General features: G+C 39.6%; 3 protein-coding genes across 8 annotated transcripts; all 3 read right to left on the reverse strand.

Moving 5' to 3' along the window:
• LOC112752013 (G-type lectin S-receptor-like serine/threonine-protein kinase At1g34300) lies at positions 1-3,162 on the reverse strand. Its single transcript, XM_025801377.3, has one exon. The coding sequence runs from the start codon at positions 2,816-2,818 to the stop codon at positions 299-301; it is 2,520 nt and encodes an 839-aa protein (XP_025657162.1). The 5' UTR covers positions 2,819-3,162; the 3' UTR covers positions 1-298.
• Positions 3,163-4,666: 1,504 nt separating this feature from the next.
• LOC112752022 (kinesin-like protein KIN-14C) lies at positions 4,667-8,135 on the reverse strand. Of its 6 annotated transcripts, none has more exons than XR_011878000.1 (7): positions 7,658-8,135; positions 7,415-7,575; positions 7,196-7,277; positions 5,963-6,082; positions 5,767-5,831; positions 5,186-5,349; positions 4,667-5,018 (listed from the first exon to the last, which is right to left on the reverse strand). XR_011878000.1 is itself a non-coding variant. In XM_072228693.1 (6 exons), the coding sequence occupies exons 1-6, from the start codon at positions 7,661-7,663 to the stop codon at positions 5,342-5,344; spliced, it is 420 nt and encodes a 139-aa protein (XP_072084794.1). In that variant the 5' UTR covers positions 7,664-8,135; the 3' UTR covers positions 5,206-5,341. The 6 variants fall into 6 exon arrangements, 4 of the variants coding, with proteins under 4 accessions (XP_072084796.1, XP_072084795.1, XP_072084794.1 ...); XR_011878001.1 differs by having other exon boundaries at positions 5,767-5,840; XM_072228693.1 differs by lacking the exon at positions 4,667-5,018 and having other exon boundaries at positions 5,206-5,349; positions 5,789-5,831.
• Positions 8,136-10,769: 2,634 nt separating this feature from the next.
• LOC140181859 (uncharacterized) lies at positions 10,770-12,852 on the reverse strand. Its single transcript, XM_072227436.1, has 4 exons — positions 12,770-12,852; positions 11,865-12,649; positions 11,531-11,779; positions 10,770-11,185 (listed from the first exon to the last, which is right to left on the reverse strand). Exons 1-4 carry the CDS (start codon positions 12,850-12,852, stop codon positions 10,770-10,772), a joined length of 1,533 nt encoding a protein of 510 aa, XP_072083537.1.
• Between the last annotated feature and the right edge of the window lie 307 nt (positions 12,853-13,159).

A 13,159-nucleotide genomic window follows, 5' to 3' on the forward strand; every position in this document is an offset into this window, starting at 1 on the left:
TTTGATAATATTCTGCTCATTCATTATGGATATACCTATACACATTATGCAAAAAAAATTACAGGAATTCAATACAAATGATTGCTTCTGCTTTTGCTTGCAATCCCTAATTACAAACTAGTATAAGTATACAGTGATGTTGGTAAATACACACTATGTTGTGAATATTATGATACAAGTTATTTGAGCAGCAAAGCTTAGTTTTGCTGTTCCAGAATCAAATAGCAAGTGAATGTGAATGTAGCTATGAGGCAATTCTTATTGGTAATCATGAAGGAAAAAAAAGATTGGTAACCATTCATGGTTCTGATTGTAAGAGAGATGAAGATACCTTCTCGGTGTTCCTTCCCAAGGTTAAGGTGGAGACACTGCTTGTCTGAAATGACGACGACGACGAAGGACCAAGGGGTGAAGCTGCAGCTGTGGAGAATGCACTGACATTGCTACTTATGTTTGTGCTTGTTCCACTAACAACAGGTCCTTCCATAGCCAACCTTGGTGCCGGCGGCCTCTCTATCTCAGCAACGCCTTCAAGCATTTGAACCACTCTGCTCATGGTCGGTCTATGGGAGGGCTGCTCCTGGATGCACCAAAAGCTTGCCTGAATGGCTCTTGTCACTTGCGCCATGTCGACTTCTTGGTCGGCTAGCCTTTTGTCCACAATTCCAATGATGTTGCCTTTCTCAAACTCTTCATAAGCCCAAATGGAGAACTTTTTCCTATTAGTTTCCTCCGAGACTTCGAAATTCCTCCTTCCACTCACAATCTCCAACAAAACCATGCCGTAGCTGTAAACATCGGACTTAGATGTTATGGGAAGATTTGCAAGCCACTCGGGTGCTAAGTATCCTCTGGTTCCTCTCACACTGGTCAAGGTCCTATGCCTATGGTCCTTTGGATTTACAAGCTTTGCAAGACCAAAGTCAGATACCTTAGAAACATAATTCTCGTCTAAGAGAATGTTTTCAGGCTTTATATCACAATGGACTATGCAGTCGCGACACTCCTCGTGAAGGTATGTGATGCCCCTCGCAGTGCCAAGAGCGACGCTGTATCGATATTCCCAATTCAACAATTTTCCTGAATGTTCCTCTGACATGAATAGAAAATTATCTAGAGAACCGTTTTTCATGAACTCATAAACTAAAAGCCTGTGGCGCCCTTCCGAGCAAAAGCCAATAAGCCTAACCAAGTTGAGATGATGAGTGCTACTAATGGTAGCAACTTCCATCCTAAACTGTTTCTCACCTTGCTCGATGCCCTCGAGTTGCTTCACTGCAGCCACGGTTTTATTAACAAGAATTCCTCTGTAGACAGCACCAAATCCTCCAGCTCCAAGCTTCTCCTTGAAGCCCTTTGTCGCGCGCTCAAGCTCCTTGTAGGAGAACTGGACCGGCGCACCAGAAGCATACTCAAGGAGAGCATACTGAGCAGACAATGCACCAAACCTTTTGTTGTTCCTACAACACCACATCCACAAACCACCTTCAAAGGCAACCAAGGCTAGAACAGTGCCCAAAACCACAACCACCACAACCCAAGCCGGTACTCTCGAGCTCTTGTGCTTCACAGACACCCCTGAAGGTGGCGGATTCTGAAGCACCGGTGGACAAACCTTGATATAAGAAGTGCTAGGCAGTGCTGGACTCACATATCCGGAGACCAAATCTTGCGACTTCAAGTAACATTGCCCCGTGCCATCCCCCAAGGCAGTAGAAGCAAAACAACCGTTAGTGTTGGAAAGACAATTTCCCTTGCAAGCTGATATACCAATGAAGAACTCCTGCGACTGATCCTCGGGGTAATAAGTGAGCAACTGAGCATGATTCAAGGTCAACATGGTTGCATTCCCTTGGCAATTGTTGAGACTCACCTTCCTCCTACACCCTTTCCTACTATCATTGGGATCCACCATCTCAAAATTCTGAGAAGGGCAACCACAAACCGGATTCGAAGCATTATAACTACAGATACCATAGTTCCCACAATAAGCATAAACCTCACACTGATCCTCAACTGCAGCCCACCTAGCAGTAGGGTTTCCACTACCCTTGGAAGTGCTATAAATCCTCAAATTTCCATCATTATCCAATTTCAAAACCCTCAAAACATCACTACCACCCTCAGCATAGTCACTACTATAAGCAACAATAGCTGCACCTGTCAAATTTGTATCAGAAAGTTGCAAAATTCCAATGGATTGCAACGCCAAAACAGGTTTACTCACAGCATTAACAGAGGAATTCAAACCATGGTTCCAATACAAGATGCTATCGTTCCAATACAGGGTTAAATTCCCATTACTCTGAAGGGTAAAAGAGTAAGAACCAGATCTCAGAATCTTACCGGAACTGAAATTCTGAGAGGGGACAAGTGTATCGGTGGGGTGGTCGAACGATTGCCACAGAGGGGTGCGGCTTCCGTTGGAAATTACCAAATTGCCACTGTCTTCAAGCGTGGCGGAGGAGGCGCCGCGGTTGGCCGTGCCGGAGTCCCAGACGGTGGCGCCGGAGCCGTTGAGGAGACGGAGGGCGCCGGAGGATAGGAAGCGCAGGGAGGCTCCGGAGTCGACGGGCGTGGCGTTGGCGGCGGACCAGACGACGGGGGAGTTGCCGGAGTAGAAGATGGAGGCGGTGAAGGTGGGAGGGGTGGTGGGTGGGTTGACGGGGACGAAGCCTAAGAAGAAGGTAGAGCTCGATGAACTCCATGTTTGCTTGGAGGTAGCTGAGAGGGTGGAGCCTGGTGATATGGCGGTGGTGGCAGAAAGGACAACAACTGTGGTGAGTAACAAGAAGAGACCGTGTTTTCTGAGGAACATGTTTGGTTTGGTTTGGTTTATGTTTCAATCTGTTCTCAGCATTTAATGGCAGAATGGAGATGGAGAAAATGGAAGACTTTGACTTGGCTCAACTCTCTACTGTGTTGAATTTGTGTGAATCTCAGTTTTTATTTAGTGAATAATAAATAATTAATAATAATAATGGAGTTGAATGTTCAAAGGTGTGGTTTTCTTTTCCATGATAGTGAGCGAGCGAGAGTAGAAGAAGTCAAAGAGCTGCTCATTCACGGTTTGCAAGTGAAACCAACTTTGAAGCTTTGCTCATTGCTGCTGAATCTTGTCATAGGAGATATGCATTTTGAATCTAATCACATTCAACCTTCATTTCCTCTGCATTACATTGCGCTTCCAACTTAATTCTATTCGCCATTTTAAATTTTTTAATTTAAATTCTATTTACACTAAAATTTTTCAATTCAATTCTACCCCATCTGTCATTAGTCATTACTCATTACTAACGATTTTTTTTCCAATAACTATTTTATATTAACGAAATTCACCGATAAATTCTAATGTTTTGGTAAATCCCACGAGACAACCCAATATTTTAAAAAAGATGAGGTGTCTTTGAAAATATGTCTAATTTATTAAAAAAGATAAATAGATAATATTTAATAAATTTTAAATATTTTATTTTTTATTTTTAAAAATAAGTTAGACAATTTAAGTATTATAATAAAAGATACTATAAAATTCATCTTTAAAAAATTAGTAGTCCCTTTATTTTATCCAAAAATTTATTTCTTGTCTCAAGCTATTTTCTTTACATTTATTAGTAGTATCTATCTATTTCTATTATATATATATATATATATATATATATATATATATATATATATATATATATATATATAAAATAAGAGAGTAATAAATGGTTAGTTGATTAACAATGGTGTTTTATATAATAGATAAGTGTTATTTTTTATTGCATGACAAGTGACAAAACAACAAAAATTAATATTAATTAATAAAGTAATAAAAAAATCTAAAGATCTATGAACAAAATAATTGGTTGAAATTTAAAATTATTTTGTTACAAATTGAAATTTAAAATTATTTTGTTACATTTGGGCTTATACTTGAAATTTAAAATAATTGGGCTCATTGTTGGAGCAAACATCCTTGTTGGAGGCCCATTTGATGGGGCCTGCATGAACCCAGCACTTGCTTTTGGGCCTTCCTTGGTGGGCTGGAGATGGCACTACCACTGGATCTATTGGGTTGGCCCACTCATTGGAGCAGCCATTGCAGCAATCATGTATGAGTACATTATCATCCCAGTTGAGCCTCCTCATACTCATCAACCTTTGGCTCCGCTAATGAGTTACATAGCTCACACGGCATTCTGCCCCCTCCCTATCTCAAAGGTTTTGGGTTCGAGTCCTACCAGCTGCAACCGGTCCAATCCACCGACCAAAAAAAAAAAAAAAAACCTTTGGCTCCTGTAGATTACTTGCTACCTCTTACCTCTGCCTAATAACACTGTATCGAAATATTTTAATCTTAATGTATGCTTTGTGGTTTTTTTGTTTTTTAAATTTTGTTGTGGGGTTTCTCTGTGTCTTGTGTATGCATTTTACTTCCAATTATGTGCATTTTGGGTTTTATTTAAACCCAAAAAAAAAAAAAAGACTTTGTTGTTTGTGGGTTTATCTTTGTTGTCCTTTGTCTCTCTTTACTTTTTGAATAAAATATGAACCTTATTTTGTATAGCAACACACTTCTATGTAACCTTAATAAATTTGATGATGCATAACCTTTCAAGTTCTTTGTTGTCATTTTAGTATTTTTATAAGCAATATAGAATCTATATTAAAATATCAAATGTACAATGAAATGCATAGCCTATATTGAAAACAGTTTAGATCATACAAGTTCTGATACCGTGTGATGAACCATTTATTCCAAAAGATTAAACTGATGGGAAGAAACACATAAATGCCTATATTTCTAACATTTGGTGAAATTCTACAATCAACATTTACCTATAAGCTAGAATGATAATGTACAAATATCTGATACCATCAACAACAGCATCAACACATGGCAAGCAGATGATGCATCCTTCCTTCCCTCAGCACCATGAATAGACCTTATTCTATTTTCAAGAGAGTCTGAACCAATTATTTTTGGAAGCTTAGGATAAAATAACATCCTCTTCTCTGGACACAGTTCCTGCCTGTCAATCATATAAGCCATAATCAGAATAAATATCATATGCTTTTCTTGGAAGTTGAAGTTGGTCCTCAACACCGAGACATATCACAAAAAACATGCAGAGAAGAATAACCAAGAATTTAAGCAAAGCATCAAAGCAACAATTTCAATGACAGGTTGATTTATCACCTTGGAACAAAATGGGAAAAGGTAATAATGTGATCACATTTTATCTTAACCTCCTTCATCATCTCCAGTTGCTTATCATTCATGGCATCAAAATACATTGAAAGGGACATATCTCCATTTGAAAGTCCTTGTGGCCACTTACACGCATGGAAGTCTTTACATGCCTATCGAAAAGCATAATAGAAAAAGAAAAAAAAAATCATTTTAGGTACAAATTCACATCAAGATCAGTCTATTTGGCAGCATTTATGCCGAGCAAAATCAAAATCAACCATGACTTTCAGATCCATATAAAGAATGGTAAAGCAATCCGAGAGCAACATAAAGAAATAGAAACAAGATTGCTATTAGAGATGAATATTTCTATAATAATCTGTGCACATAGTATTCTGGATCTAAACAGACACAAGGTATTGTAGTTCCCTAATGGAGATCTTACAGGAAGTCTGGAACAGAAACCGAACAATGGAGTGTGTACTGTAATATCACATAATCTCAGAGGAGATCAATATAAGTTATTGCTAAGAGATAATAACATGAAGTTCTTATGCAGGCACTCCTTAATTGAAAAAATGGCTTACTAGGAGTTAAGAGAATAGCCACCATCTCCAAAGGCGGGATGTGAAATCCCGTTATGTCCTTCTCTCTGTCAAAGCTTTGCGAAAGAAGATGATTGAACATTCAAATAGACTGCCCTTAAGCAGCAAATTGGATCCAGTATATCATGGTGTGAAAGAATTAGGAGGTAACAAAATTTGGCAATATGGAAGTAATCACCTCATGGTACCAAGAGAACAAGGGAATGATTCCTAATTCACCTATAACCATTGGTTGTGTTTCAACTCCAAGTGCCTTACATGCTGCAAGCAACTTATCCAGCTTTTCAACAGAATCAACCTAATGACATATCAGTGAAAACTTTATCAGAATAAAAGGATTATATAGTACATAAAGGAGCCAAGCCAACAACATCAATGCATATATTGACAAACAATGGTTGCATATTTAAATTCTAGCAGAATTAGGTCCCCCTTTTCTCCTAATTTGAGTCACATAAAACTCCATTCTCTAGGCTATAGATTTCATAACTTCGTCAATAATAGCTTGTAAATTCTAATATTAACACATGTATTTGAGCTACACAGAACAATAACAACAACTAAGTTGTGTCTTGCTAGGTGCGATTGGCTACACGGACCAAACAACACCATAGTGTTCTGTCATAGACCATATCTATGTTCAGCGTATAATGCAATGACCTTACATATTTTTGTCCCTACGGATGGCACCAAAGGTAATGATTTCGAGGCACATAGAACACATGCTCAAATCTTTCTTTCAAGAGAGACATTGTCACAACAAACAAGTCATATGTCTCAGCAACATCACCAGCCACTTCACCCAATTCAAGTTCTCAGCATAGTCAGTGTGCAAATCAGACACAACAAACACACGCAAACCCTCACCATTCCCCAAAGGAGAAGGAAACTCTATCTGGGGCCTTGAAGTTCCACCCCGTTTCATGTGTCTCCCATAACTGCTTTTAACAGATATTTGTTTGGAGAAACAAACAGAGTGGTGAGGATGTTGATACAGTGTGAGACACGAAGGGTTAAACCTCACCACCATGAGCACACCCCAAAAAGCTGAAACCAAAAAAATCAATCTTTGATCTGCAATGATTCAAAATCACCACAAAAACATTGTCATATTAGTCAAATGGGAAAAGGGTGGTTGATAATTAGCTTCTAACAGCATAATTGGGTTCAAATTTTGCAACTTGAAGAAATACATAGGAGTTCGATCCAAAAAAAAAAAAAAAACCGTGTTAGACGCAGAGAAAGATCTGGGGACCTTAACCCGATCAAGCAAACGAATTTGTAGAATATTCGGATTAGAAAATCGAAAAAGAACTCAACTTTATGCTAAATTGCTAACAGAACAAAGATTTACAAGTGTGTCTCGGAATGAAAAATAAAAGTTTATCAATGTGTATTAGGAGCCAAGTACCTCATTTATCCCACAAATACGCAAAGTAAGGACAAAATGGCTTCTAGATGATTGTTCATTCATCTGTGTCCTTCCCACAAACCTGAAAGAAGAGAAAGGGCACAAATATTAAGTTATAAGTAAATTGTAGAACAAGAACAAAAATGTATTACTCTCTACTCAAGAAATTTGGTTCAAGCATTATATTGGAGGATCCAACATATATAAACCAAACCAGACCTGCATTGCGCAGCTTGTTTTAGGAGCGAGGAAACCTCGTTCACGCTACAGACATCCACAATGGTTAGGTCAGGAACACTATTGTCTGTCTGGTCAATCCCACACGGCCTATTTGATAACAAATCCCTGATGGTCTCATTATATATTTCCAAGATTGATGCCTACAAATGTCAACAAAAATTTCAGCTCCCATTCATAGGTATAACCACATGAAAACCAGGACGAAGTATACTAGGTACCAACCTGCATTTTGTACTTCCAACCCTGATCTTTCAGAGATTGACTAGTCTGAAATATCTGTTCTAGAGAAGGTGGTATCAACCCTTCCAAATCTGGAGCATCAGGGCTGCCCTAATCATTGTATAAGTTTTCACCGAACCTGTTTGCCCATACGCAAAGATAGACACCTGCTATGAACAAACAGGATCTGGTAAAACATATACAATGCTGGGCACGCCAAGTTGAAAGCTTGTCATCTACAAATATCAAACCAATGGAAGCCTCCTCAATCTCTTGAATGGAAAATATATAACATTACAATTCTCTTGACCGGACAGGTGAGAAATGCATGTTGCAGCGTGGATGAGTCGACAGCAGGACAGGTGAGAAATGCGTGAGATGAGGAGACAAGAAGTAAATGGAAGTGGGTGAATGATTCATGGGTCGCTCTACTGTAAATATCAAAGTTGGGAAAGATGTAAAGAGATTGTTTTTTCTGCCTAGAGATGGGACACGTGTGCCGTTGGGTTTGCATAACGGAGGGGGCTGCGATGGTAGATATTCGGTGTAGGCTTAGATGGAGTGAGCCTAGCCGTTTTCATAAAGATAGCTTGAGCTGTTGATTCAGGTCTGGTTGGGCGTGTGGGGTTTTTGTTGGGTGTGGGCTTTGGAGAAAGCAGATTTTTGGGCAGCTTCCAACCCCCCAAAATATTATGTGTTAGTGAGTGGGGAGGGATGTATTGTTCCCACTATCCAGCATGGTCCTGGAAAATGGGGCAGCCCAAAGGAAACGGTTGGTTGTTGTGGTTCGGTTTAAGCAGGGCTAACCAGGTAATTTAAATTGAAACCGATATAGAATAAATCGTTAAGGCAATGTAACTAGGCAAGTTTTATGGTATAGATAGTAATTTAGTATTTACATGTATGGATAATTGGTGGCAAGCTGTGGTTATGACAGGTGGTATATGTACGGGACAAATTGTTCAGTATTTCAGAGAAATTGTAGGAAAAGTTTATTAGAATCACGTGAGGGGAGTCATAATTAGGTTGGATAATAGAATGTTATAATGAGTAATTAATTTTGGCTGATTAAGGGCCAAGTCTTAGCCCTTTTTTGTTTTTGGACAAAAACTTTTTTTTTGTGTCATAAGCCAAAAAATATAACATACATTAACATTAATTTTACTCAATATCCAAGAAACTCAAACATCACTCCAATTATGATTACTGACAGAAAAAATAAAAAAAGACCTCGATGCTGCTACTAACCCCTTCTAAGTTTGGGCTTTCATCCAATTAGTATAATCCATATGCAGAAAACTGATATTAAAATAAGTAATTATGTCACGTCTAAAATAATAATAATAATAATAATAATAATAATAATAATAATAATAATAATAATAATAATAATAATAATAATAATAATAATAATAATAATAATAATAATAATAATAATACAGTTAGTTAGAAATAATTTTAAGCAACATTTAATTGAATCTGCATCTGTTATATAAAATAGTTTATAGTTAATGTTTAGTAATATTAATTTAATGAATCATTTTAAATTAAGATAAGAATACTGATTCGTCTGAGTATTGGAGTGGCCGAACTTTAACAATTTCGAACAGACTACTGGCGGAGAGGAAGAGCTATACAGCCAGGACCGAACACCGCGGCGGAATACATGCGAAAGATACTTCGACGCTCAAGTCAATAATAATCTCTAGTGAGTGTATCAAGTAAAAAATGAAGACTGAGAATAGAACCTGATCTTTAGCTGAGAATATTAGTTCGGCTTTATAGACGTTGCTTTACCCGTTTGCTGTGGATAAGTCTAAGTTTGTAGGTTGGTTATCGTATTCTGTTTTGATGATCAGATTTGTTGAGCACGTTTCTTTATTTTCAAATCAGTGGGCCCGATCTTATCTGTTTTCGTTCCGAGCTTTTTGGTCAGCCGAGGTATATGGTGACGTATCATAGCCCCTAAGCTTGCCTTGGTTGGGACAGAACAAAGGCGAGCTTTTTCTTCGATAATGTCATATGCTTCGGCCAAGAGATTTTTATGTCTGTGCCCTCCAGCCCCCAAACTCGTCTTAGTTCTATGGGTGGATTTGAAATGTTTTGCAGCATTTAATGCTTGCTTTGTTCTTCGCGCTTTAATGAGTGATTGATTTGATTTGTGCTGTGAATTTCAAGGTGCCCCTGACCGTGTGATTGGTTGAGTTTTGATCGTGGATTTTTTGATGGCTCGGATTGGAAGGTAACGCTTCGCCTGTAACTGCTCTTTTTACTATGTAATAAACGTGCTTGCACCCCTTGGTTTTTTGTATTTGGGGCTTCTACGTTTTGGAGAAAATTAGCAAAAAAGGTGAGTGCTGATTCACGTCTCTGCTCCTTCCTTCTTTCTTTCTTATTTTGGTTTTCTTTACCTTGTTGTATGGAAGAGGAAAAGGCTGGTGTAGGTGAGAATGATCGTTTGGAGTCAAGGATTAAAGAGCTGGAGCATGAGGTTTACGAGGCCTTTGCACAAGGCTTCGATCGAGCTGTGTCTCAGGTGAAGGTGTTATTCCTTGAGTTTGATGTTACAAAGCTGGATGCGACTAAGGTGGTCATCAATAGCCAGCTTATGGATGATGAGGCTGCTGCTGGAGGTGATAGCGAGGAGTCCAGCATTGGTGACAAAGCATATTAAGCCTTTGTGTTTTGTTTTATAAACTTATGTATGGCTCTTTGGCCTTGGACATGTGTTTAGCTTTGTTTTGCCTTTTGGATATTTTCGAGTATTATTCTCAGCTTTTGTTTGTTGGTTTTCGAGTATGAAGCTCGGTTTGACTCTTAGCTTTTTTATTATAAGATATGTTAGGATTATGATAATTCTAATGATTTGATTGTTATAGTACTGACGTTTATACAATGATTTGTGGCGTCCGGCCTCGTTAAAACCCTCTTCGAGTAAAACCCATGCAGTTTGAGAAAAAACCTTCGAAGGGGAAAAAGAGTACCTTCGTCCCCGGATTTACAATATGTATTATGATTGATATTCCCTTAGTGAGGAGACGTTCCATGTTCCTGGAAGTTGATCTCCTCTTAGAGTTTCTAGCTTATAAGCCCCCTTGCCGAGGTTCCTAAATACTCAGAGTGGTCTCTCCCAGTTTGCTGCTAATTTTTCATGCGCTGGGGGTTTTCGTGCTTCTTTTGTCCTTCTGAGGACGAGATCTCCCTCATTGAAGGATCTGTGTGCCACTCTTCTGTTGTGTCTTCGCTCAATGAACTTTTTCATAGCTCGTTGCCTTATGGCTGAAATGTCTCTTTCTTCTTCCATGAGATCTAGCTCGGTTGTTCGGGCATATGAGTTGCTTTGTTGATTATAAAACTCGGTCCTTATCGTTGGAATGCCGACCTCCACTGGGATTATTGCCTCTGCACCATATACCAGCTTGAAAGGAGTTTCTCCTGTAGCAGATTGTATTGTAGTATTGTAACTCCACAATATTTCTGGAATGAGGTCGGCCCACTCGCCCTTGGTCCGCCGAGCTTTTTCTTTAAATCCTGCAAGATAATTCTATTAGCTGACTCAACTTGCCTGTTGGTTTGCGGGTGCTCAACTGAGCTGAAATGGTGTGTAATTTTGAAATTTGTTAGGAAAGAAGCGAGCTTATGGTCTGTGAATTGTCTCCCGTTATCCGAGATTATCTCTCTCGGGATGCCATACCTACATATGATATTTTTCCATAGGAAAGATCTCACCTTTTCTGCCGTTATGTGTGCTAGTGGTTGTGCTTCTATCCACTTAGAGAAATAGTCTATTGCTACTAAAAGGAACTTTACCTGGCCTGGCGCTTTCGGGAAAGGTCCGAGGATGTCTAGTCCCCACCTATCGAAAGGCCAGCTTACCTCTATGGTATGTAGCTTTTCGACTGGGATTCCTGAAACGGTGGCGTGCTTTTGACAATTGTCGCATGCCTTGACTTTTGCGAACAGTCTCTTTTGATTGTTGGCCAGTAGTACCCTGTTCGTAGTATTTTGGCTGCCAGTGCTCGGCCCCCGACGTGGTTTTCGCAGACCCCTTCGTGTGTTTCTGCTGTAACTTCCTCGGCCTTATCCTTGCTGATGCATTTGAGGAGTGATTGGGAGTGTCCTCGTCTGTACAGGGTGTTTCCTACCACTGTGTAAAAGCTTGCTCTTCTTTGGAAGAGTGGGAAGTTCGGTTCCTCGTTTGGTATGGCACCTGTGTTGATGTAATTGAGAAAGGGTGTTCTCCAATCTTGTACCTGCATGATGCTTAAAACTGTATCCTGCTCGAAGCTTGGCTTATCAAGTGTTAGCTGGGACAGCGCCGGTGTGTTTTCCGTTTGCCTTGTTGTGGCTAATTTGGATAACACATCGGCTCTGGTGTTTTGTTCTCGGTTTACATGAATAATCTCAAATTTGCTGAATTTTGAGATGAGATTCTTTGTTATGAGCCAATATTTCTCCAACAAAGGATCTTTTACCTGGTACTCGCCCTTGATTTGATGCACTACTAGTGAAGAGTCACAGTAAACCGTTATCCGAGGTATCTTTAGTTGTTGGGCGAGTTTCAGTCCTGCTAGCAGAGCCTCATATTCCGCCTGGTTGTTACTTGCGTTGAAGCGAAACTGTAGTGATTGCTCGGCTATCACTTTGTCACCTTCCTTTAGCAGTATCACTATTCCGCTGCCTTCTCTGTTTGAAGCTCCATCCACATGTATGCTCCAACTAGCTTCTGTGGGTTGTGTTTCATTAGTCATCTCTGATACAAAGTCAGCAAGTACTTGTGATTTCAGGGTTTTCCTTGATTCGTACTGAATGTCGAACTCAGAGAGTTCGACGGACCATTGATTAATCGTCCCGCGAGCTCGGGTCTGGTTAATATCTATCTTAGGGGTTGGTCTGTTCGTACTATTATTGTGTGACTCTGGAAGTAGTGTCGTAATTTCCTTGCCGTGGTGATCAGTGCCAATGCCAGCTGTTCTATTTTCGGGTATCTTGTTTCTGTTGGTTGTAGTACCCTACTAATGAAGTATATTGGGTTTTGCTTTTTTCCTGTTTCAATCACTAGGACCGAGCTTATAGCATGGTTAGATACTGATAAATATAAATACAATGGCTTACCTGTTTCTGGTCTCTGGAGTATTGGGGGTGATGTTAAGAGCTGTTTGAGCTCCATAAAGGAGTTCTGGCATTCCTCCGTCCATGTGAATTTCTTACTCCTAGAGAATGTTTGAAAGAAATGATAAGATCGGTTTGCCACTAGTAGGAAACGTGACAGGGCAGCTATTCTCCCTGCTAGTTGTTGGACCTCTTTTATTGTCTTTGGGCTTGTCATGTTCAATACTGCATTATACTTTTCTGGGTTGGCTTCTATCCCTCGTGAGGTTAGCATGAATCCAAGGAATTCTCCCTCTTGAACTCCAAAGGCACATTTGTCCAGGTTGAGCCGCATGTTATAAGCTCGGACTTGGTTGAAGACTTCTACTAGGTCGTCACAATGTGATCCTTGTG

The sequence above is a fragment of the Arachis hypogaea genome, chromosome 19, assembly GCF_003086295.3.
Source record: "Arachis hypogaea cultivar Tifrunner chromosome 19, arahy.Tifrunner.gnm2.J5K5, whole genome shotgun sequence".
Taxonomy (NCBI): Eukaryota; Viridiplantae; Streptophyta; class Magnoliopsida; order Fabales; family Fabaceae; genus Arachis; species Arachis hypogaea.